Consider the following 25,410-nt stretch of genomic DNA (forward strand, 5'->3'; position numbering starts at 1 on the left):
CCATTTTATTTGACAAACAACACAGGCACCTGAAGCGGAGAAGGCATTTTAATCATTCTCTTAATAGGGTGTTTCTATGCAAAGCTATGCAGCCTCCTGTGATAAGCCGAAAACAGGCCAAGTCCTCAGATTAAAAGTGTCTGTTTATAAAAAAAACAATAGCAACAACAAAGCTACATTGTAAAGGATCACAAATATATAAATGTATCTAATTCATTTTTTTTAAAAGTAGAAAGACTGACAAGCTCATCTCGATGGAATACTTGCCTTTGTTTGTTGTCTTGTATGATGTCAACAATATTTCCCGAGCGGGAGGGAAATGATGGGGAAAGCTGACTATTTCGCCAGTGAAATAAAGCTACCTGTAGCAAGACTTAACCCCTTTCTGGAGGAAAAAAAATAAAAAATCTAACAATTAACTGAACATCATGGTGGAACTCCTGGGGATAAGTTTTGGATAAGAGGGTATACGGTTCAAAGCTTCAAAGAAGTGCACTTTAAGATGGCGCTCTCCTTTAACATTACTCATTTCTTTATGAAAAAAAAAAAGAAAATCTTTAGTAGTTTCACCTTTTCCGTGCTCTTTTCTTCCTGCCAGCCAAACTTTGGCTTGGAAAAGGCAGTGGGGAATACGAGAGCCAAGCCCCAGAAAGACTTGACAACTTCAGAGACTGCCACAGTATCCAGTTCACTAGAGACCCAAACACTCCTAACCTTCAACATTAAGCCCTTGGCCTTGGTTAATACAAAATCACACCACACCGCATGCACGTGCACACGGCGGAACGTCTAAAAACTTAAAGAAGCTTGCTTGAATAATTCCTACAAGAATCGATTTAACATCAAAGGCCGCAGAGCCGACATCAGTAATAAACACACATTTGGATTCCAATCTGAACTGGTCGGACAAACCTGATCCAGCTTCTTCCTGCCAATGTGGTCAAACTGGCGAAGAGGGTTGAAACTGTGGGTGCCCACGCGTCCCACAGAGCCGAGGTCAAAGTTCACCAACTGAGGAGGATCATCTGGCGAGTCTGTGCTGTCGCTCAGTTTAGACATCAACAGCTCCTGTAACCAAGATGTGAGGAGATACATGAGCAATGGAGGTGTACTCCGATTGATAACACTTTTTAACAAATGTGTAAATAAAACACCAGGTAGAGCAGAAAGAGTGGCCAAAGTTAAAACTCCAACTTTCTCAAACTTAAACGGCAACAAATCGCAACCAGAAGATTTGAGCTCCAACATCATTTGGTTTACACCTCTCAGACAATCGCTACAATAAGAGTGATGGTCTCAAATCATATAGTCCAAAATAAATCAGCAGCATTGAAGGAAAACAAATAAGGAGTTCCCAGAACACATCTTTTTTTTTTTTTTGTACATGTTGTTACTTTAACCTTTGTTGCTGTTACTTGTTGCCGGTGTCTTCAGAGAAGTAGCGTATGAAGTAATGAGTCTGTGTACAGTATGTCTCGGCGTGTGTGTTCATGGTACACGGGCGTCCTGTTGAGAAGTCACTGTGTTCCCATCCGTCAGCTTGACAGGCCCTCTGAACCTCTTCTCCCTCCACATCACCAGCAGCCCATTCTGTCCCTGACCTGCATGCTCTTGCGCTGACCTTGGTTTGGGTCGAAATACCGGAGCTGAGGGAAACTCGGGCCACTTTTTTGGAATCCCATTCATAGTCACGCACACTGCTGTGTGAAGTTACTGTTGTTTATGAGTTACATCAACAGCAGGAAATTTACACCGCACTTACAAAAACTGTTAAAAACACATGAGGTAGACACACCATGTTGGGTCATAACCATTGACGTCCGGTTGTTTATTTTGACTTGATACTAAATACAAAGTCCTGCTTTCATAAATACTGAAACTGCGATGATAAATAGCCTTCACACAAAGACACCATTCACCTCTGAGTTAGTTGTGTTCCTTATGAAAGGCAGATTTCAGCTTTCATAAGCTTATTTAGAACTATTAGAGGAAAATATCTTGTGTTTTAGAGTCATGCTTTCATACTAGCATATGCTATAGAAAAATGTGAAAATGTACATTGGTGGTTTTAAGTATATTCATATACTTTTTCAACAGTAAGACTTTTCCCAAACTTATATTGTGATTAACCGATTAACTTAACTTTCAGCTTGGTGAAATATAAATGCAGTGCACTGTATGGGGGCTGATTTGAATTTCAACGAGCCTCAATGAAGAAGTTTTATCAAACCAGTTTAAGAATCACTGAGATCCCCTCAGAAGTTCTTACTGCTGAATCCGGTGCCTCCATGAGGCTCCGTCATCTCTACATGCGGTGAGAGTGCACCGCTGGAAAACCACGGAAGGTTTGCACTCTCCGGGTCACCTGAACAACAGAAGATGAGAAGAAGCATACTGCACACAGGCAGCAGCCCTCTTCCCTCTGTCTCCCTCTCCTGAACAGCCTGCGGCCTCAGGCCAGCAGCCACCTAATTGCTGGGGAGAGCGAGTGCTTCCCTACCTCATTGCCTTGGATGATGTGATAGATCTGCCTCAGGTAGTTGCTGCCACCTGCTTTGTGGCAGACCTCCAGCAGCATCAGGCCTATTTTCTGCTCAGTCAGTTCAGCCGCAGCAACTCCTCTCTCCCTTCTTTGCTCAAATACACTGTGAGAGAAACAGAGGTGGGAAGAAGGGAGGATTTAACAGAAAGCATAAAAACAAAGCAGGAAGAGGGGAGGCATCAGCTCGTATTGGAATATCACCCCTGGCAAAGGAAGTGTGTTGGGTTTTTTTTTTTAAACTTTTGGTAGGAATTCGGGATAAAACATAGAAGTTGATACACAAAAAGAACCAACTCCTGAGCTTAAAATGAATGTTTTTCTTTATTTTCTACAGAGAGCAGTCAATCCAGAGGGCAAATAAACTTAAACTGTAATTCATGGCAAGAAAATAAATTACAATCCGCTCCCATATTCGAAGTCCACCCTGTTCAGTCAAGGCTCATGCCGGCGAAAATGAGTGAGCAATGCAAACTAATTATTAAGCTTTGAATAAAAAAAATGAACTATTTTCAATGTTTTCATTACAATTCATGAGATACATGAAGTGTTTCACCAAAGGATGAAGGATGCTGTTGTACTTAAAGTGAAAAGTGATTTGAGGTGTGAGTGTGTGTGTGTGTGTGTGTGTGTGTGTGTGTGTGTGTGTGTGTGTGTGTGTGTGTGTGTGTGTGTGTGTGTGTGTGTGTGTGTGTGTGTGTGTGTGTGTGTGTGTGTGTGTGTGTGTGTGTGTGTGTGTCAAGGTCCTCAGTCCTCACACATGTACAGTCCCCTGCCCTGGCATCATTTTCCTGCCCTTCCTGTATGGATGGATATCACACTACCGTCCATCAAATCTTCCCCTTCACATACACTTGCTGTCATTGTTCTGCCTCTCATTCTCTCTCTCCCTCTCTTCCCCTTTGTAATTATAAGGTGGCAGAAACAGTGTTGCCTGTCAGACAGCCATTGGCTGTTTGACATTGAGAGTGGCAAAAGAAGAGGAGTCCCATCTCGTCCATATACATCGCCTCATTCTTTTGCCTGGCGGCCTGGCGGTGGTGTTGTCGGCGATGGTTGCTGTGCATCCGTGTCAGCACCTGCGCTGTATCCTTTCCTGTCCATCACTGTGCAGGTGAAGCAGATGATTGGATTCAGTCAGCGGGGTGATTAATGAGGGCCCCTCCGGATTTGGGACAGCCTATCAATCATGTCATTAGGGCCAATGTGCCCTGAAAGAGGCAGACCTCCGCCAAGGAATAACTGCATTCATCTTCATCTGTGTATGCATCCCGTCAGCTCAGCCAGGGTCACCATGATGGAGAACAATAATCTTCTCCTCTACAAATTACTTTGCAAAGACAAGGTGGGTGCTGTGGAGAGGAGTTGGGGGGGGGGGGGGGGGCGTTATAGTTGGGTAAGGTAAGACGGAAAGTGGGATGAAGGTGCAGAGAAGAGCCTGCAAAAAGGGGCAAATGTTTTTTGTAACAGGCTTTACTCTGTGTGTGTGTGTGTGTGTGTGTGTGTGTGTGTGTGTGTGTGTGTGTGTGTGTGTGTGTGTGTGTGTGTGTGTGTGTGTGTGTGTGTGTGTGTGTGTGTGTGTCTGGGTGTGTGTGTGGTTTTTGGAGCTATTACATCCACCTCTCTCTCTCTCTGACTCTCTCCCTCACTTTCTGACACTGTATTCTGATTGTTTACAAGCCAGGCGTCACTTCCCTGTGAAGGTTAGTTTAATGAATAGTAATGATCCCACTGAATGCCTCCGACAGGTGATACATAATCACTCTTCTTTCACTTATCCACTCAACCCCCTCACCACCCCTCCACTGCTCCTTCTACTCCAGTTTCTTCTCTCCTGCTCATCCCTTCTTCCTGTCACTGTGACAGACAGCATTTCCGAGAACTGGCCATAATCCACTCAGTGTTTTTATTTATTTCATTTTTTTAAAATTGTTAGACTGCTGAATCGCCTTTTTATGAGGATGGATGCATCCAGAGTTTGTTATGATGAAGTGTGCAACCAAAGACACCGGTTCTGGGAACGAGCTGCAAAATAAGGAGCCAAAGGTCACAGTTCCCCCCAAAATGAAAGCAGTGTTCCCATCACTCCAGCCCGCAGTCCACTCAATCAGGTGGCACGTCCATCATTTACCATAACAAACACGTTTGTGTTTCATTGGGTTTCATTGATTTCACTCAGAGTTGTTTTTACTGAAAAACTACCTTGATGATATGATAGATCAGAATTTAAACGCTCAATTAAAAATACACATTTGTTTCAGTGTTTTACTTAGAATCTTTTTTCATGTCAAGAATCTAATCGCACCATCAGTCAGTTTGACAAAATTGACCCTTTGCCTTCAAACTCCATCTTTTTATTGACGAATCACAAAACAAATATATAGTAGGAAAATTAATTTTTATAAAAGCATGCTTTTCCAATCAAAATTCTCAAAATTAAATAAAGTCCTTTTTTTTTTATTGATAGGTTGTTACTGATGGAAAACAAATGGCACTTTGCTAAAAGGATAGAATCATTTATATAAACTACCATCAGCACGTCTCTGACCTTGACCTCATGCTTAACCGTTGTCGTTGACCTCTCACCTGTCTGAGCAGAGTTTGCGAGCTTTCTGCAGCTGCATGTTGATCCACTTGGGCCGATTTTCCTCCAGAGCCTGCAAGACTTTGTGCACTGTGGGTTTGGGAATGCCCTGTCAAAGACCATTAAAGAAAAGAAGTAATTGTAACAATGTAATATATACACAAATATATATCTATACACAATGCCATATCAGTAAAAAGGTTATATTTAAGTTACAATAGTATGTCAATAAAGTTGCTTCAGAGCACTATTCATATTGTTATCAATTAAATCGGTGCTATTACCTTTTGCTGAATGCCTATAGCACCCTGTAGGCACTCCGCCAATAGTGACAGACGTTCCTTTGCCCAACGGTCCAGAGCCAGACCACTGATCTGTTCTCGTGTGTCTGGGTCTTCCAGGCCCTGGATCAGGCAGCTCAGAAAGGCCCAGAGCAACAGGCCCACTAAGCGCAGCTGCCGGACATGTTGGGAGAGGTGTTTTTCTCCCACTTGGAAGAGGAAGCGGATGGGGAGAGGCAAGGATGCAACAGCCAAGGGCAGGTTGGTAAAAATGAAGGACAATGCTTGAATTGATAATGATATGCCAGCTGGAAGGAGAAAGAAACCAAGAGTTTCAAAAGCAGACAAAAACAACAACAAAAATAAAGCCTAAAAACTGATTTTAGAATGTTACGCGCAGTGTTTACATACTCTTTGTGACTGTGTCTTTTCCTCTCGCATCCAGATGTGTGTAGTTCCACTCTTTGGGTATTTTCGCCAGAACACTCTCTGGCACAGTGCGCTTGAACGGGATTCCGCTGGGTTCCTCTGTGGTTTGCCAACTCTGCACCATAGAGACCAGGTGTAGCAGGAGGCTGTCGGTACACTTAGTGACTATTGCCCGGACACATCTGATCACCTCAGGTACTGCATGAGTTGTGTCTGACAAAAATGAGAAGAAAAAGCAAATACAAAGTCTGAAAAACATACAATTAAAGGTCTTCAATAATATATGAATCTAATAAAAAGACATTTCTTGATGTTAAAACTGTAGTTGGCATGGTTTTAAAACACAGATGCATCTCATTGCACCAGAGCTTCTTTAAAACTATTCCCCAGAAAAATAAAAAGTTGATACTCTGTTATTCATTATACCATCAAAGTGTTGCAGTAGTAAATTTCCTCAGAAATGTAATACAAAAGACATAAAAATGAAGGGTGACCACTACCACATTAGAATGGGTCACCTTTCACATTATGGTCATATTGGTACTGGCTTCAATCCAGTCATTATGCTACAGTAGTTGCTCATCATTCTAAACAATAGGAGGATAAAAAAAATACACACACACACACACAAAAATCTCACTAATCCGTACAATGTTACAAAGTCAAGTAAAGCTAAATTCAGATGGTTTCCATTAAACCCGGATGACCTGCCTGTAGGATCTCGACTACCTTCTCCAGGCGCACTGTGTCTTTCATTGCTCTGCCCTTTCATATCCTGCTCATATTGATAGCAGAGCAGCTACAGCATGAAGTTGTATTGCACCCATAAAGTTCCTATAGCTCTGGCTGTAAAACCAAAGGCTACAAAAGGGAGAAATAGTGATGTGTGAAGCACTCGAAGTGCACTGGAGTCTCTCGGGATGCCCAACAAATGTGTGACCTCGGATCCACAGAAAAAGAGGAGCGTGACACAGAAAACGATACAGCTTTTTGAAGGGAAAGCGCTCTGTGGCAGGTGAGACCTAGACCTATTTTTCAAAGTCACTTGATTCTCAGACTTTGTACTGCCTGCTACTGTATTGACTTGTGTATTGATTTGAAACAACCCGCTACAGTGTGATGAAACATCAGCGTAAGTGGAGAAATAGTGAATCTCTGAAACGTAATCTATGAAAGTTAACTCAGTGAGCAGATTAAATAGAAATGGGGGCACTGGGGGTATCCTGTAACCAAAATTATAATACAAAGATTTGGAAGAGTCCAATAATTAAACTAATTATCCTGTGAGGATAAATGATGATTGGATGACATTGAGAATTTCTCTGTGGCACACTATATCTCACTTTCATTCATTCCTTCTGTCAACCCATCCCTTGCTCTTTCCCACCCTCTCTCCATACAAATACACTTCTCAAATCACCCTAATTTATGCTACAATAATTACCACTTACGGAGGATATAACAATCACCACTAAAAGAGCTTCACACGCCACATGAGTTCTGAAGAAGCTCTGTATTAAAGCTTCAATCAGAAAAAGGCAGGCATGAAATTCGGTGAATAAGTGCAGTGTTGTAGTCCTGCCTTGATGTAGATCAATGCAATGTCAACATTGGCTTTTAAGAAGCAATGGATAGTAAATAATACAAAATACCTGAAAATACATTTATTATCTAATTAGGACAAAACTGTATAAACACTGCACTTGCACGATCTCCCCACAGTCCCAAAAGGTATTCACTCTAGGCTTACTGATGAGTCTCAAAATCCTCCGTAGGTTTGAATGTCACTGTGTCCCAAAGTGATTAAAGTGTCAATACACTGCATCTCCATGAAAACGTAGTAACTGCCTGTGGTAATGACTCCTGAGCCACTATTTTACAGCCGCAAGTTGTTACTTTACCTGCCAGTGTGTAGAGATGTTCCCATATGTGAGCCCTCTCCAGGTAGGGTTGAAGGGCCATCGTCAAGGCCTTGGGAACATCATTCAGGCTGGACAAAAGATTGAACAATGCAACTATGAAGTCATCTCCTGCTTTGCCATTCTCTGGGGGCACATTGAAGCTGTTCTCCTGACAAAAATCTGTGGGGAAAAAAAAATGGAATCAGTCTGTTAAGAAGATTCGGTAAAAAAAGAAAAGAAAAAGAAAGTGTGGACATTTGAAAATGTCAATGGATTTATGAAATCAGAACATTCAGGAGCAGCTGACACCCACACAAACAATTGCATACACAAAGAAACGGAAAGGATTAGTCATGTGCACTCAGAGATGTGTAGGTGAGTGTAAAATCTGACAGTTTGTTGAATGTATAATTCAGAGAATATCAACCTTATATAGAAGAATGTAAAAATCTATGCTATGAAACAGCAGCTCGATAAATGCGAACAAAAACACAATAGAAAATGTCAAGACTGCCCAACCTGACTCATGTTAACAGAAAGGATGAACAAAAGGAGTTGTGGAATAGAGGGGGAAGAAAAATCCACATCTGTGATAGCTGGAGAAAAAAAAAAAAAAAAAAACACAGACCAGAAAAAAACACAGAAAAAGAAACAGATTTCAAAGCCCCTGGCTGTGGGATCCACAGTATATGGAGACAGGAAGTGAAAAGGAAGAGGTTTTGACAGGGTGTCCTTGTGGGGGTTTCTGTCTGAGCACAGGGCTGAGGATGGAGGTGTGTGTGTGTGTGTGTGTGTGTGTGTGTGTGTGTGTGTGTGTGTGTGTGTGTGTGTGTGTGTGTGTGTGTGTGTGTGTGTGTGTGTGTGTGTGTGTGTGTGTGTGTTACGTTGACAGGGGTTGCTAAGGAAAGGCCCATCGCTCCAGAGGTGGCAGACATCCAGCGGTCTGTCAGTCTGCTGTGTGGGAGATGACAGCTATTTGAATAGCGGAGTGTATGCAATCTAGCAGTCAATGAGGGGGCGCTATGATGGAGGGCAACATGGCTTTCCTTCTGACTAATGCTGGACTATTTTAAAATGACAGGGCTAAATTAGCTGCTACATTACAGTGACAGTAATATCAGCAACCTTAATAACATCCAGGTAGGAAGCACTCATACCACTCAAGCTCTCAATAAGAAGTGATTTCCTCTAGCTCCACGTCTCTGAGTTTGCCTCACTGTCTTTCACGTTCCTTTTCATCCACAATCAGACATCTAACATTTACACTTAAACGTGTCAGCCTATAATCAGTCTGTTAAGCAGCATTATATGGATTACGCTGGCATCTTGTTGGCTGCCTGTCTGGTAATTGGTCCTGAAGGATAGAATGTTCTGGATATCACTGCTCTGCTTGTGGTGGTCTAAGGAAACATTGTGACTAACATTCATTTCCACTTGGGGTGCACATGGCAGGTTAACTAGGTGCCTTTTAATAATGATCCCATCATAGAGCTGCAGACGACTTCAGAGAAACAGATGTCAGTGCGCTGGCACATCTCTGAGGAGTTTCCACAACTCTTGCAGCACACAATAAGTCCAATGTGTTTTTGTTTCCATGCTGATTTCTCAGTTGCTTTTTTCTATTTTTTTCCTCCCTGAACGTCCCAAAGCTTATCCAACCTTGATACATGGCCAATGCATACACCTGTTTATCTTCCGGACAACCAGTCAACCAGTCACAAGGGCCCTCTCTGAAAACCTCTGTAATTGGAAGCAGACACCCCGAACATAATAAAAGGACTGTGTGCGCGTGTGAGCGTGTGTGTGTGTGTGTGTGTGTGTGTGTGTGTGTGTATACCTTAAAATCTAAGGTAAGCTGTGTAAATGTGAAAACTGACACTGTAGATGTGAAGGAGGTAAACTTTAAAATTTTCTGACAATGCAAAGGTCATTTAGTGTGCTGGCTCGTGCTCTAAGAAGTTATTCTGCTTTGAAAAAGCAGATTGAGGGTGTTTTTGGGGCCAATAAGCAAATCGATGTTGGGAAATTGGTGAAACCATGATGGAAGATCAAAGATCAATGCGGTATGTAAAAAATGTGTTATCCTCCAACTATTTCAATATTAGCTGGCACTACAATGAAGACTGAAGACAAATGAAGAGACCCCAATCACATTAAAGTATGAAAGTACTTTGTTATTCACTTACAATTATTTTTATTACCTAACCACCAAGACACACTAGAATAACAGCAGCTTCTGAGAGTGCAGGTATTCGGTCAAGCTGTTCCTTCGGTCTGTCTGCTTCTTAGTTAATTACCTCGTCACCGTGATAGCACGTGAGAGTCAGCGCTTCTCGCGTTGATTTACGGCGGCGAGCAGTGAGAAGCATTGCACAGGCTCTGACTCAGTCTCAGACTGAGCGCACGAACAAGACAGTGAGAGTTGTTATTAATGAGGTCGCTATAATGTGAATTAATGTGCGAGTGCACAACAGTCTTTAAAGGTTAGACTGTTGCTGTGTGGAGGAGAAAGGAAGGAAGGGAAAATCTTTAAAGGTCAGAGCGTGAGCTCCGCCTGGGCCTGTTGAGTGTTTATTACTGCGCTCTATTGATTTAGTGATGATGATGACCAAGGTGAAAATGATGATGATGGCCAAGATGCTGATGATGACTTCATAAAATGAATGGCGCTCATCTAAGGTATGTTAAACTTGTTTAGGATCTTAAAGAACCATAATGGAGACACTGGTAAATACTGGTAAACACACACACACACACACACACACACACACACACACACACACACACACACACACACACACACACACACACACACACACACACACACACACACACACACACACACACACACACACACACACACACACACACACACACACACACACACATATCCTTTGGGAGTAAAGAATTATTTAAAAAAAAAGGTCTAGAATTGTCCTATAAGACATTTGCAGCACACATTCCAAACAACAACAATTAATAAAAAGACTCACACGAATTTTCCAGGAGTATTCTGGGCAGGTGACAGTCTTTGTACAGCAACATTCGCAGAAGCAACGTGGGATTACGTCCTGGGTCAGAGGTCAGCAGCCTCAGCTGACACGCCAAAGCTGTGTGGCCCATAAGGCCATCTCTGAGAGGGACGGAAGAAGAAAAAGAAAAACAGAGTTGACAGTTTTGCAGTGTCAGGTGAGTATACAGATCTATTCAGCAAGACAAAGAAGAGAAAAGACTTCATGAGTGAGAGACAAAGAATAAAGTCTTGGATGACAATGGACGCAATTCTGAAGTATCGTTCACTTTGGATATAAGCTCAGTCTCCAAATGCCCTTACTCTCTCTTACTTATAGTGTGCACCGGGAAGGAATTAGCACTAATCTTGGCCAGCTAAAAGCAAATTAACATTTGGGAGACAGCCAAATACATGAATATACAGCAGTACCCCCCTCCTACATCTTTTGTATAACCAAGAGGCTGCAGCCAGCTGTGGGTAATGAGCCGTATCTGTAGTGTGTGTGTGTGCGAGCGTGTGTGTACTCTTCAGAGCCCACGCTCGTGCTTATGTATGTGTGTAAGTGTGAGAGCACGCTGACATGAGTGCGCCTGCATGTTACTTTATACATCTCAATAAAATCTAATGGAAGGAATGGACAAAGTTTGTCTGCAGAATGAGGAAGCGGGAGGCGGCACAGGGGGTGTCTGCCCAGAAATTAACCATTCTATTTGAGCCAAAAGACTCGAGCGGGGTGCACCCTGCTGCTTGAGTGAGGAAAACTATGCCTCAATCTGACAGCACAATTTATGATGTCACTGGGAACGCAAATCCAGAAGAAATCCTCTTTTAACTACTCTGATAAATCTATCCAGCTACAACACAGGGTCAGCTTACAGACCAGAGACACGCAGATGCGGCTATATACAGAGGAAAAGCAGCGCTCAATGTGGGCCAACACACAAACATCAAACACAAACATTTCAGCTGCTTTCTGCATTTTCTGCATGGATGATTTGCTCGCATCAACTTTGATTTTATTATTGTTTTATCTAGTAGTCAAAACAATGAGTTTTCCTTCATTACACTCTGGAAATATCTGGCCGCAGAATGTGGGTCCTGGATAAAGACCTGCGGATCTGGCCATGGGCCACTGGTAGGCCCCTCGGCGCTATTGCCTTCAGGCTGGAGTTGGAAGCTAAGAAATAGGGAGGTCATAAAAATAAACTAATTTCAGTTCCCCAAAACCTAGGAGCAAGGGAGCAGGGGTTAGTTTGATTTGTGCTCCATCAGCATGCAATGACATCACCTCTGGCTGGGAGGCAGTTGAGAGGTGAGGAGGGTAGAAGCAAGGTTGAAGGTGGTTGACTATACAATGGAGGTCACAGTGAGAGCTGCATCCAAATGTATACACACATATATATAAGAATGCATGTTGGTGTATATGTGGCCGTGTTCCCTCTTGACACTTCGTGTGTAAAACTCTCAGTAACCATCAAAATAAACAAACCCGATGTCAGCGGCAAGGGGAGTTTATTTATTTTTCCCATTTTTTTACCATGCATCTGTGTTCTATTACCACAGGAACTCTCGCTTGAAGCCTGAACAGCGGGTTATATATCAGCACGTACAGTATGCAGCTGTAACTCAACTTACATACACCCACATATGTTTCTCCATACAGTGGGTGGAGGGGTGTGATGGCTGACAGTACCTGAGTGTGTATGTGGGCTTATCCTGCATGCGTACCTATTGTATAATGTTTGACAGATGGCTTGATGGGTGTATTTTACATACCGTATGCCTTGCTTTGTGAAGAGGTCAGGATTGATAGCATTTAGCCAGTGTACAACAGGCCTTCCGGGCTTTTGTGGTGTGGAATCCTTTGCAGCATCAATCATAAATGTCCTGGAGGTAAAGAGATCGCACATGATAGGTTCAATCAACACATCTTCACTTCGACTATTTCTGCTTATGGCAGTCAGATAAAATGCACACTTTTAATAGCACTTCCATTAGCTTGTGTTAAGACAGTTAATGTTGAAATTAAAAATGACATTATGTGCATATACTACCAACCTATGCAGCAGGGATAAGGGCGCTGTGACAATGACGAGGACTGTCAGGAGTTGGTCACACAAGCTGTGTATTTTGTATGGCCAGTCTGAACCACCCGCTATTATGGTAATCGCTGATGAAGGGTTCACCTGCACCAAGGCCTCGGGACTTTCACAAACACTCCACAAAAGTTGCTCCACATACAGCAACACTGCTGTGATGTCACATCTTGAATACAGAGTGAGAGACAAAGTGAGAGAAAACATTCATGGTAAGAAGGGAAATCACGAGAACACACAAAGATCGTCTACCATCACAACAGGACTCACCCTCATCGCACAGCTGGTCAGATAACAATTCCTCCTTGTGATTTCATGGTGGAAAAGTTAAGCGAATGGATTTTGAATATCACTATAAAAGTCAGTGTTTTTATGATACACCCACCCATTGCTTTTACACGACCACCCATAAATCTGTTCCCTCAATTGGTTGGGGAATGCAGCTCATCATCCCCACATCCTGTCATCCCTATGCTTTAAATAAATTGTTATTAGGGACACACACAGATGAACTGATAAAGGAGAGGTGAAGTAGCATGAGGATTCCCATGTGAGTGATACAGTGATAGGAAAAGACATCTGTTTAGCCTAACCTGACACTTTACAACAGTCCCTCCGGAAGAAAACACACATATCTGAGGACCATGAACCAGGCTTTGTGTTGGCTTCATACAGAAGGAAACGCTTTTCATTCAGCGTGAAAAATAAGTCCCTAAAATTAAAGTAAAAAGGAGAAGGGGATTAAAGAATTTACTCAATTATTATTGTCATGTGTCTGGTGTAGAGATTCAGCGGGTGATTGGAATTTAAGCTTTTATTAAGGGATATGCAATTTTATGTTATGATAGTTGTATATTCCAGAAAGACATCTGTCCCTAAACTAGGTGAATTAAATAGCTTCAAATCGAGAAACTTCAGTAGCAGAACTTTTTACTGAAAGGGAAATTACTAGCAAAATACTATCCATGGGATTAGGAAGACAATAATACTGGAAAAAACTAGATTAAAAAAAAAAAAAAAAACAACACAAAAAATATTTATATCTGCCAACTAAATTCTGTGAATATGTGATTGTTCAAGTATTTATTTATATTAAGTTACTCTACATACAATCCATAATGAAATACCTGATTTGCAGGTGTCTCCTGTATGAAGCTTGAGCCCTGGCATATCTCTGCACTAACAGCTGCAAGGTTTCCGACAGCACCTGGCCAAGCACGTTCTTGGCCATCTCTGCTGAAACGACCGCCCACAGGTCGCTACGGAGCCCACACAGGAAGTAGAACCACATCTGCACCGAGAAGGAACATCGCTCGCCCTGTGGAAGAAAATTTGGGGACGGCAAAGAGGGGCGGGGGAGGTTGGAGATGAAGATATGTTGAGATATAGACATGGACAGTGAAGCAAAAAAAACCAGAGAGGATGTGATAGAAGTAGAGGAAAGAAAGAGAAGGTGAGAGAGTAAACCTCCGGGAGAAGAAAGAGAGAGAGAGAGAGACAGAGGCAGGTCTGTCAACACCAGGATGTCTCAGTGGTCATGCCACCTGCACTCTACACCTGGGTTTCTTCTCCCACTGGGACTTCAGGCTGCTTTAAAGTCCTGAAATGGAGATCACATTATATCCAGTCCACAAACGCTCACTCATACAGAGAGTTAAGAGAGAAAAGGAGAAATATCCAGAAGTTTTCAGAATAAAGTGAGCAAAGGCAAGTGAGAGTGAGAAGAAAGAAAGACAAAAACAAGAGGATGACAGAGGGAAAAGGATTTTTATCCTGGCATCGTACAGCTTTGACACATAACAAGAAATTTGAGATTCATTCTTCAACTCACCTTCCCAAAACGCTTTAAATTCAACCTCTGCCAATAAAGTGAAGGTGCATGTTCCAGAATATTGACACATCCAAAACGTCTGAACTTTCCAACATCTTAACCACATCATACTGCTAAGACACTTGTCATTTTCCTCCCACTTCACCTCATTTAGTTCATACCTAAAAAAAATTCTATTGGCCAGTTATTTAGTTATCAGTCATTAAAGGGGATGTCCAGACAAAGACATTGGATGTGAACCAAGACACACTCTAAACCAAATGTGTGTCTTGATTAATTCAAGCTTCACTTTACCAGTCAAGTATGAACAATATTCTAATAGAGATAATGGCTTGGCAAGAATGAGACCTGGACAGAGAATAGGAAACTGATGATGAATTCAACTTGGAAACTGAAATGTGTACTCACAAGGCTCTAAAGTTAAAATCCTGACGAGGAAGGTAGCCAAGGTTACAGTCAAATCTACCTTAGATCGATTTTACTGACCTCATATCTTGATATATTACTGTAGCATATTAAGTGTTTTTATTCAAAGCAATATTTCAAAATATCTAATTTCGATATATAAGATAACAAAAATAACAATGTGGGATGGAGAGGGGTCTCTCTGGATCTGCACTTGGCTGTGAAAGAGTCAAGACACAAGCTGGGGATCCAGGAGGAGGAAGCCTTGATGCATACAACTGCACATATGTAACAGACTTCAAAAATACAGATACGGAGCACCACATGAAACTCACATCTTGAGATATGGCTGCACACCCACATACATTCATTTGTACAGAAGCACACAGGGATGGTTGAACAAAAGCACACACCTGCACACAGCAGGCCTGTCTGACACCAGTGACCCAGGGAAAGAGGGTGGAACAAAGGGAGGGGAAAAAAAGGCAAAGTAAGAAAGAGAGGGAAGGTTTAGATTGGTTTAAGGGCATAAAGGTAGGGGTGTTCCAGGGGCCCTATGCTGTTTCCAGACAGTCCCAGTGTAGACTACAGACTTCAGACAGCTGAATCCCTGGAGCCCCCGGGGCAGCATGGAAGCCACAGATGTTCTCAGGGAGCTCAGAGTAGAAGCCTCAGTTAGAAGAGGGAGAGTGGGAGGTAAAGGTGCATTGTGGGAATGAAAAGAAGAAGAAAGAAAGCTCTAGAGTATAATTCCTAGAGTTCCTCGAAATATAGGAAATGAGCCTAGATATATGGCATTGGAGTTTCCTCTCTGAAAATCAACACAATACTTTATCTGTTAGACGTTTTACTTTTTGATTTGGGGGAGAGCAATTAATAATCAAACAGGCATGAAAACAGCTGGTTATTTTTCAAATATGAAAAAGCATTTGCGGTGACGGTTATTTCATCACAAGTTATCGTGTATGGAATACTAAGTTTAATCATGGAAAATACAAGAGTATAATGATATTTTACCTCGTAGAAGGGTTTGGGGTCAGCCCAGTGGTGACTCTCTGCATCCTGGAATATGCAGGTAGCACAAATCTGGATGCAGTAGCTTGTTAACTGTTCTCTAATGGCCTCCACTGTATCTTGGCACCTCTGGATAGGTAGAAGGGTCAGGGGTCTGGACATAGAGCAAAGAAAGCAACCCTCAACGGTAATGACATAAAATACATTATATATAATACACAAGGCATATTAAGGAGAATGAATGAACTTATGGGGGTCAAGAGTTCAATGGGGCACAAGCCTGTAATCCAGATGCATAATTAAGTACTATATGTTCAAGAAGCTATCAAACAGTCACATTAGATGAAATGACACATGATTTATTCTCGAAAGTTCAGTGTGACATTTCATATCTTTTAAATTTGCCTACCCTGATACTTTCCAGAGGGAGGAAAGAGTTTGACAGAGGTGGGGGAAGTTTAAAACCAGGGGGGACTGAGTGGTGTAAAAGAGAGGAAAGTGCTTTATGATTGAAGGGGGCTCAGTGCGAGTGCAGTTGGAGAAGCACACAGGGCCAGAGGTGCGACAACAAGAGCAAAGGGAAGCCTTTATGGTGGATCCCCAGGGAGCAGAGCTTAACTGGGTATTAGAGGGCATACAAACGGACCAAATGCAGATGCAACAGGGGTGTCATTACTCTGTGGCAATCATTTCCACTCTTGTTTTAAACTTTCACCTCATTTTAACTGAACTCAGATCTCTTCTAATGTACTTCCTGTATTTGATTTCCATGTTGGAAGTGACTCCTGTCCATTTCTTTTGCTCACTGCCTGCACCACATTAGGGCCCATGCCACTGGAGTCAACCCCAGGCGCTCATGGTTAAAGGCACGTTAAACACTGAACAGGCTGCTACTCCATGACCGGGCAAACAGAAAGACAGACGATCGCAAACACTCAAATTCACACCTACAGGCAGTTTCAGAATCTTGATGTTTTTGGAGAGTGGAAAGAAATTGGAGAAAGTTCATACATGTACAGAGAAAACATGCAAACTCTACAAAATGAGAAGACTCAACCTGGGGACAATCTGACTGTGAGGTAGGAGTACTACTCAATACCATGCGACCCGCTTTATTCATTTTTATATATTGTTGCATTTCTCATATTTCCTACATTTCATATTATTGTTAAGTTTATTCGGTATGCTTAATAACTAACAGTTTCATAATTAACAAGAAGTGTTGAGAGGAAATAAGAAAAAAAAATGGTGATAGAAACTTGAGATCAAGGTAGTACCCTCAACTCTTCAATTTCTCATCAAGCTCATAATATGAACTCAAAAAGCAAAGATAATTACTAAAGTTAAAGCGTATTGTGTTATGCACAGCAGTCCCCATACCATTTCACTGCTGCAGCCTGAAAACTATCAATGAATAAACATGAAAAGCACATCCGTCTTACATTTTAGGTGTGGGTGTCTTTGAATCCTTCAGCCTGGCATTGTAATGTTGCAGTCGTTGGTGCACATAAGTGGAAGTGGCCAGCAGAGCGGGCAAGTTCTTCAGGGGTGCACATGATGGAACCTCCAACGCTCTCTCCTGAAAACGATCTAACATGGCTAATGCTGCTCTGCCACATGCCTCCACGAAGCTCGCTCGCACCCCCAGGAGAGAACTGTCACTGCAGGCTGCTGCTAGTGGAAGTAAGGCATCCAGTTCAGTCATGATTGCTGCGCAGAACTGATGAGAGAGGTAGACGGCAAAGATGAGACAAGTTGATCTCAATAACAGACGAAAAAAACTGTCAGTAAAAGGAAACACAGAAGAAGAAAAAAAAAAAAACATCAGAAAGAGACCTCATTAGATCTAAATAATGGAACATTTGCGAGGAGTCATCGGAATGACAAGGATTCAAGATTGAGCCGAGTATTACACATGGATTTTCTTTGACATTGTGCAAGCCATTACAGCTCAAAAGCAAACAGTGATCAGTGGCAAATATAGAATACAAATGTCTGAAGACATGCCCTCGACATAAACTCTGCTGCTGAACATGCAGAATCAGTATCGGGTCAAATGAAAACTCGTACATCGGGGAATACATCAGCACATCAGTCTGATGCTATAACAGCATTGGAGGCACATTCAAACAGACGTGTTATAGTACACAGGGCGAGGTGGGAAGAGACACACTTTGAGAGACGAAGATAAGGTCGAGCAAAGGTGAGAGTGAAAAAAGTGAGCTAGTGAGTGAGCTGTTTCAGCAATGTCAAATAACTACAACTCATTCTACAAACTGCCAGAGAAATAAGCAGGAGCATTTATGTCCTGGAGACGGGCCCACCGGGATATACTGTAACTGTCGACTTCTTCTAGGTATTCCGGACATGTCGTCCACCACAAAGTTTTTCAGGATTATTGATTTGAAGGACTTCCAAGTATATCATTAAGTATATCTGACACAAAGCATAAGCTATATATTTAATATGAAGCAGTCTTTAGGGTTACGGTTAGATCTGAGGTGTGACCAGGCCAGTGTGAGTGAGGTGTGATAAGCTAAATTTGAATAATCCTCAAGAGAAACAAAGCCACATGATACTATACTAAATATATATGGACTAGATATACTAGATATATGAGGAATATATAACTGGCTGATTGTGGCACTTTACATATTTGCAGAACACAAAAAAATAAAACAAACAAAAAAAAAACAATTTAGTTTGGGCATTTACCAGTAGTTAGTATGATATTTGACTGATAGAACACCAATAACATGCAGCTAATCACTCTAGCTGAGTCAGTGCTCAATGAACATGCCATTCTTCATGAGGTGACCCATATAAACATAGTATAAGATTTGCTGAAGTAGTGAAAACCTAAACACTTAGAGCACTTAAATACACACACACACACACACACACACACACACACACACACACACACACACACACACACACACACACACACACACACACACACACACACACACACACACACACACACACACACACATTCCTGACACCACTGGCTCAGCTACGGCATGTGCTTCCTATCGACATCACACCGAATACAGTGAAAGACGATCAGGCAAGTGCCAGGGAGTCACATATGTTTGTGAGTTCAAAACCAAATTTATACACCTATATATGAGTTACGAGTCAGGTGTGTCCATACAAAAGCCTTAAAACAAAGCATACTACCTGAAGCAATCGAGTCAGGTCAAATAAAGGTGAAAAATATAACCCAGAAAACCCATTTGCCAGTTTAACTACTCAATCAGCCCAAACATGTGTTGTTGGAGTGTATAGTCAGACTATTGCCTGACGTACTAGAGGAGTTGACTGGGAAGTTCGACATTCTGTCACATTACACCTACAGTATGTGTGCACTATTGACGAGACCACAGTCTCTTTAAACAGTTGTGTCCATAAAAGCTTCCAGTTGTGCCTGGGCACAATAGCTGTAAAGACAATTAAGTCAATACCTGTCTGCATGTAATCATTAGGAGCTTAGTGTGTGAGGGGGAAAAAAAAAATGACAGCCATGCAGCAATGATGGAGAAACGCTGAAGTGGGGTCCCATTCAGTAACGCTACAGGCACACACACACTCCAAAACACGGATAGTGAGCAGATAGTCATCCTCACAAGCACTCTCACACAAATACAACCACACGCATGCGTCCGTGTTGAAGTCAGCCTGAAAACCCAACTAGCGAAGATCAAAGCCGCGAATCCCACCGAGACTATTGTAGCAAGGTGAAAGAGATTTTTATAAAGTTTTTAAGTGCTCGGGAGGCCTGTTTGTGTGTGCAGAATGAGGAGTAGAGATACAAGCGGAGAACTGAACACACAGGTGAGGGCTTCAACTGAAGTCTGAATACAGAAAAGGCACTTCTTCTGATTTAATAGAAAGCTCGCATCAAGGTTAGAAGGGTCTAGTGAAACAAGGAGAGTGCAGCCCCAGATTCTGACAGAGGGCAACTTCCAGCTGTTGAATGAAGCTATTTGTTATTCAACTACCTGCCAATAAAAAGTGCACCGAGTACTCCGATGGATGAAGAGTATCATTGTAGCCTGCATATGTATGATAATATAGACAGTGAAGTGGGTTGATATGAAAAAAAGTGGAGATTGAGATATGAACATATGAATATAAATGTTTGAAATATTGATCCGTCATAATGCCTTTGAACCTGCAATATTTCATGGTTACGTCTTGCAAAGTAATTTGCTCTCTGCTCAAACAGTACAGCATGTGTCAAAAAAAGACAGGAAAGGAGTACTGGGGAACATAGATATATATTTATATATGTATTATCTTATGGTCTTGTCTTCCATGTCTCCCTGGCACTGTCGTATTGAATGCAAATGCATGCATGTATAACCTTTGGGCTGAAAGGCTCTCATCTCTGAAGCATTGACCTACACATAAATGCATTGTACAGGTCCTGAGTACAGACAAATTCTGACACTCGTTAGCAATGAGAGCCACAAATACTGTCAGTGTAAAAGGTCTAGAGGAGGAGAGAGTGGGAGGAAGAGGAAAGAAGAGAGGTGAATCAGTAATGATAAGAGTGCGTACGGTGTGCCAGGTAGGGGAGAGTAGTGGGTAGTAGAAGAGTTGAGAGAAGGATGGAGGAAGGTGGGTTAGAAAAACTTTCAGTGAGTTTCACCTGAAACTCTCTGAAAAGTTCTTCAGCAATATTAAAAAAGGAAAGAAAATGAGAAGTTTTTTTTAGCTTTTTTTTCTAAAGGGAAAACAGCACAGTGTCAGTAAGTATGTGTCTGTCCAGCCCCAAACACTTGAAAATCCTCTATGGAGTTAGGCACTAAGCCTGTCTCGCTGGTATTCCTCCTGAGAAAAGTCAATCTCTGGCGTCTACTTCACCTCTCACTGCCATTTCCCAGGCCCTCCTCTCTCATCCCTTTGCTCACACTATCCCTTCTTTATCCCGTTCACTCCGCCAGTCTCTTTGTGATGCATCCCTCTATCATTAGTACACCCTTTATCCTCTATTTCTCCCATCCAACACCTTTTCACTACACATCATCTAACCCTCATAATGTCAGCCATACTGGATCTTGTTTTTCTTTTCTTTTTCCCCTCCTGCCTCTCTTTTGTCCCCTGAGTCCTCACCTCAGGTAATACTGATGACTCTTCCCAAGGCCCTTTCTGATTTAGGGTGTCAACTGTGTCAGGCCCGAATCATTTTGACTCTCTATTACAGAGGGAGCTTTCCACCGGGGCAACAAAAACCATTAATCTCTCTGGGTCTGGGTGCGGTTTGTAGACCTGCATTGTTCAGTCGGGTAGTAATAAAGAAAGATGAATAGAACAGAGACCCAGCTGAGTATAGTAAAACAAGCTTCTGCATATAAGAGAGAGTGGCATGGTGTCTGTTGGGTCTCCTACAGAGGTCACTTGTACAATGAATTAACATGTGCCTCAGATTTGTTGGAGGTCAGTCATTTATATACATCTGGAATACAACCACAGAGTCCTAAAGATGAAGTATGCTGACAGATGTGTAAGATGAAAGGAGTGACTGAATAAAAGAGCCACAAAACAGCACTTGGGCATTCTAATGTGCTTAACATAGTGAGACAGGACAACAGCTGAAGAGAAGTTGACCAAGGTGGGATTTTGCAGAACTTCTAATTCCAACTTGTTTTGTTTTTTTTCTTTGAAATGACCAAAACGTTTTATTTCATTTTAAAGAAACGCGCAAAAAAAAAGACAAGTGGGATGAAGTTGGTGAAATTTTAACTCTAAATAGTTGTCAAGTTATTGCATTATACCAGCAGAGTAATGTTTTTGTAAGTGTATCTTTTATTATCACTGTCCAACTGAATATTTATATTCCAAATAAATATTCAGCAATTTTTCTACAAATGAACCAATGGTTTAAGTCTGCAATACATTGATGCAATGTTAATCAAATCCAAACTTACAGAAGTATACAGACTCAGGTCAGGTGGTGGAATACAAGATACCAACATTGAGAAGCAGCATTTGAACTATTATGCTGCACATAAATAGAACAAACCACAAACAGAACCTAAATGTCAGTGTTTACAAATCCAGGTTGAAAACTCTTTATCTTTTTGTATACCTAGAATTTAGATTATTATTATTTTTTTAACACACTTTGAATCTTTATATTTCTTATGCACTCTTTGTTAATAATTTAAATGTTTCAATTCAAATCAATTTTATTTATATACCCCCAATGTCAACATAGCCATCCTATGGCACTTTTCTGGTGACAGTTATTCCTCATGTGTAGATGTCGGGCGACCAAAAAAAAAAGAAATCACCAGCAAGAAGCCTCACCAGAACACAACTTTAAGATGGCAGCTTTCTGGGTGTCTTTTTGGTGTGCCGATACATTTTTTGTAGCACTGTTAATCACGCAAAGCACAATGAGTTGCTTTATGTAGAAATTGCGCAATGCAAAGGAAGCTACCTTGATTTGCCTTGCCTAGATGATTCAAGGTGCTGAAGCAGTGTTGAGTACCTTGGTTATCATTCTGGGGGTCTCACTGTCTGATTGGGTGTAGAAGGAGTCTTCTTTGAGATGTGTGTTGCCGGCAGCGACGGCGATGTGTCCAGTGACCGGGCACAGGGTGACAGAAGTGTCTCCAGAAGAATGGAAAGCTTCTTCTTGCTGCAGATTCTTGGCACAAACATCATCCAGCACCACTTTGACACAATGCTCCATGTGAGGGACTAGTCCCTCAAACGCTGACCTCCACTTAAACTCCAGTACCTGCGCCTAGAAATCAGGAGATGAACCGACAGCCAATTAATGTTTAAATGCTGAAGGGAACGTTTCACCTGTTCCATTTCACTGCTACAAATTATCTTGCCTTTTTGTAATTAGAGAAAAAGATAATAGGCTTGGTGTGACATTGAATAGTTTTAACAGAACAAAAACTTTTGTCAAGAATTTGCTGCCAAAAAGTCTCACCTCTGGTGTGTGGAGAGGAGTTGCTGTGGTGGATTTCTTCCCATCTGTGGTAACGTTTGGCTCTCCTTTACTCTTTTTCAGGATACCTACAAGAAAAAGATTATTTGGTAAGTGAAGAGGTTTATTAAAAATATTTTGCAGAAGATTTAAAATACAGTATCATCATATCAGTGAAATATACTCAGACAACACTTCTATGCATTATTTAGCATATATGCTTTCTCAATTCAATGAATTCTATTCATTGAGCAACTCAGTACTGTACATCCCTCAAAGGCAGAAGCATACAATACGAATGACAATAAGTCTACATTTAGGTGTTATATTTCATTTAAACCAATCACCCATTTGAAAATTCCATGGGGGGGTGGGGGAGTGTCAGTGGAGGTTTGTGTGTGTGTGTGTGTGTGTGTGTGTGTGGTGGGGGTGGGGGTGTCTTGAACACAAGCATGCAGGGTGTTGGGTTGGGTTGCAATTAAAAAGCATGAACATCAAGGCCACAGTTTCCTAATCAGAAGGCGAGGAGTAAGACCCCAGGCGAAGCAATTTAGCCGAACAAGACCGCGTGCGATGGAAGAAGGAGGAAGCAGCAAGCGCATCACTTTTTGACCTTTAAGCCCATCTGATGAATTTCTGGTAATTAAGCCGTTTGATTGCCTGAAATTAATGATTTGGATAACTGCCCTTTAAAGGCTGTTTACCTCTCTGTAAATTGAGCCTTTCTGCAAGTCTTGTTTTTGTAAATGTAACCTTTATGGAAATTATTCCATGCACCAAAAGCTTTCATTTAACATTTCGGCTGTGGCAGTTCAAAGGGGAGAAAGGGAAAAGATACTAAAGTCTTATAACACCCAAGATAATTCCCAACTAACATAACATAGCACTTCATCCACAACTCAGATTGTATGCCACAATAAACGTGTGTGTGTATTAAAAAAAACTGAATACAAAGTTGTTTTTACAATAAATGGGCATTTCTTCAGATCAAGACCACAAAAAAAGAAAAAGAAAAAATATCAAGGCATTCTATCCCAGTATCCTTAAAAGTCTGAGTTTATGCAGTTAGGAGAATCAAAGTTGTACCTTTCACAACAGGAGTGTCTCCTGTACAGTCAATGAAGGTCATGTTGGTGGCCAGCTCTTTCACTTCCCTCTCAAATCGCAGCAGGGTGAAAGATAGCTGAGTTAACGCCCTCAGCTGGTGGGAGGTCAAACTGAAGCTCCTGCCTTTGATGGGAAGCTCCATGGGCGCTGTGAAGGAGGGAAGGAGATAAAAGAGATCAGTGCATATGCTTGCAAATGTAGTACTGACTGAGAGATGCACTACAGTTTACAGTTCAGCAAAGGAATAACAATTTCATGAAAATAAGTTTTCAACCCAACCTTCCCCCCCGACATGCACTCATTCTGAAACACCCCCTTCCTGAAGACTTGCCTCGCAAGGCACCTTTTATAAATATCGACCCATTCATGTTTTCCCAATACACTGTATAAACAAAGAGGCAGTGGAAAAAATATGCAAAACTTTGCTCCCCGACAAGTCGCACATGCACATCCCTCTCTCTTAGCACAAAACTTTTTTCCCCCATAACCCGCCGATGACCCCCTCGGCAAATATGGATTTCCCATTTTGGAGGCTGCCAAAGCCATCACCCGGGGGATGTTCCGCATTAAGCTGGAGAATGGGCGGCTGGGAGATGCGTTGCCATACTCCCAGACACATGCACAAATACTTTTGTGTGTCCGCTTAAATGAGCTCCTCCAGTGCAAAGGCATTTGGGAATGGATGTGCTCAGTATTAGTCTTGACTCTGAAAGCGCAGCGATGATTGAGCGAAGCGATGGGGGTGGGGGGTGGGGGGTGGGGGGGGGGGGGGGGGGGGGTCCTTTTCAAATAATTGTAACATTATTGCCTCTGGATCCTAATGTAATTTTGCTATATTGTTAAACAAAATCTGACAATATGACAACACTCAGTCCCAAAGGATGCCAGGTTTAATCATGCATGAGGTTGGACTATGTGTTGTGTGTGGGCATCCGTGTCTGTTTATCTGAGTGTTAATGAGAGGGAGTCGATGAGTTTTGGTGTGTTTGCGTCTGCTTGACGGATACACACATGTTTATGTGCATGTAATGCAGGTCATTATGAATAACTTGATTTGTAGGAGACACTTTCACGCACATTTGCACATGTCAGTCTTGCAAGATAATTGTCGCGCTGCAACCAGATTCTCTGGTCACCGTGGAATATATTTTGACCTCAAGTTTGTTTGCAAGTCTAAGTGCATACATGTATTTATGTGCAAGAGAGTGTACATGCACGTATGAAATCGCCAGTGAATAGCTGTGTAATTATTTGGGGT

General features: G+C 41.9%; 1 protein-coding gene across 1 annotated transcript in view; it reads right to left on the bottom strand.

Annotated features, from left to right (window-relative positions):
* The window catches only part of kiaa0825 (KIAA0825 ortholog), a 112,573-nt gene that overhangs the window by 63,736 nt on the left and 23,427 nt on the right, over positions 1-25,410 (bottom strand). The window contains exons 7-21 of the mRNA XM_080466574.1: positions 24,132-24,299; positions 23,049-23,134; positions 22,596-22,853; positions 17,536-17,813; positions 16,097-16,247; positions 13,971-14,161; positions 12,806-13,012; positions 12,524-12,634; positions 10,728-10,867; positions 7,735-7,914; positions 5,816-6,046; positions 5,408-5,712; positions 5,126-5,232; positions 2,501-2,645; positions 913-1,068 (exon numbers count right to left, since the gene is read on the bottom strand). Coding sequence (XP_080322700.1) covers positions 913-1,068; positions 2,501-2,645; positions 5,126-5,232; positions 5,408-5,712; positions 5,816-6,046; positions 7,735-7,914; positions 10,728-10,867; positions 12,524-12,634; positions 12,806-13,012; positions 13,971-14,161; positions 16,097-16,247; positions 17,536-17,813; positions 22,596-22,853; positions 23,049-23,134; positions 24,132-24,299 — 2,714 coding nt within the window. The remainder of the gene's footprint in view (positions 1-912; positions 1,069-2,500; positions 2,646-5,125; positions 5,233-5,407; positions 5,713-5,815; positions 6,047-7,734; positions 7,915-10,727; positions 10,868-12,523; positions 12,635-12,805; positions 13,013-13,970; positions 14,162-16,096; positions 16,248-17,535; positions 17,814-22,595; positions 22,854-23,048; positions 23,135-24,131; positions 24,300-25,410) is intronic.

This window comes from Lipophrys pholis (assembly GCF_963383615.2).
Source record: "Lipophrys pholis genome assembly, chromosome: 7".
Taxonomy (NCBI): Eukaryota; Metazoa; Chordata; class Actinopteri; order Blenniiformes; family Blenniidae; genus Lipophrys; species Lipophrys pholis.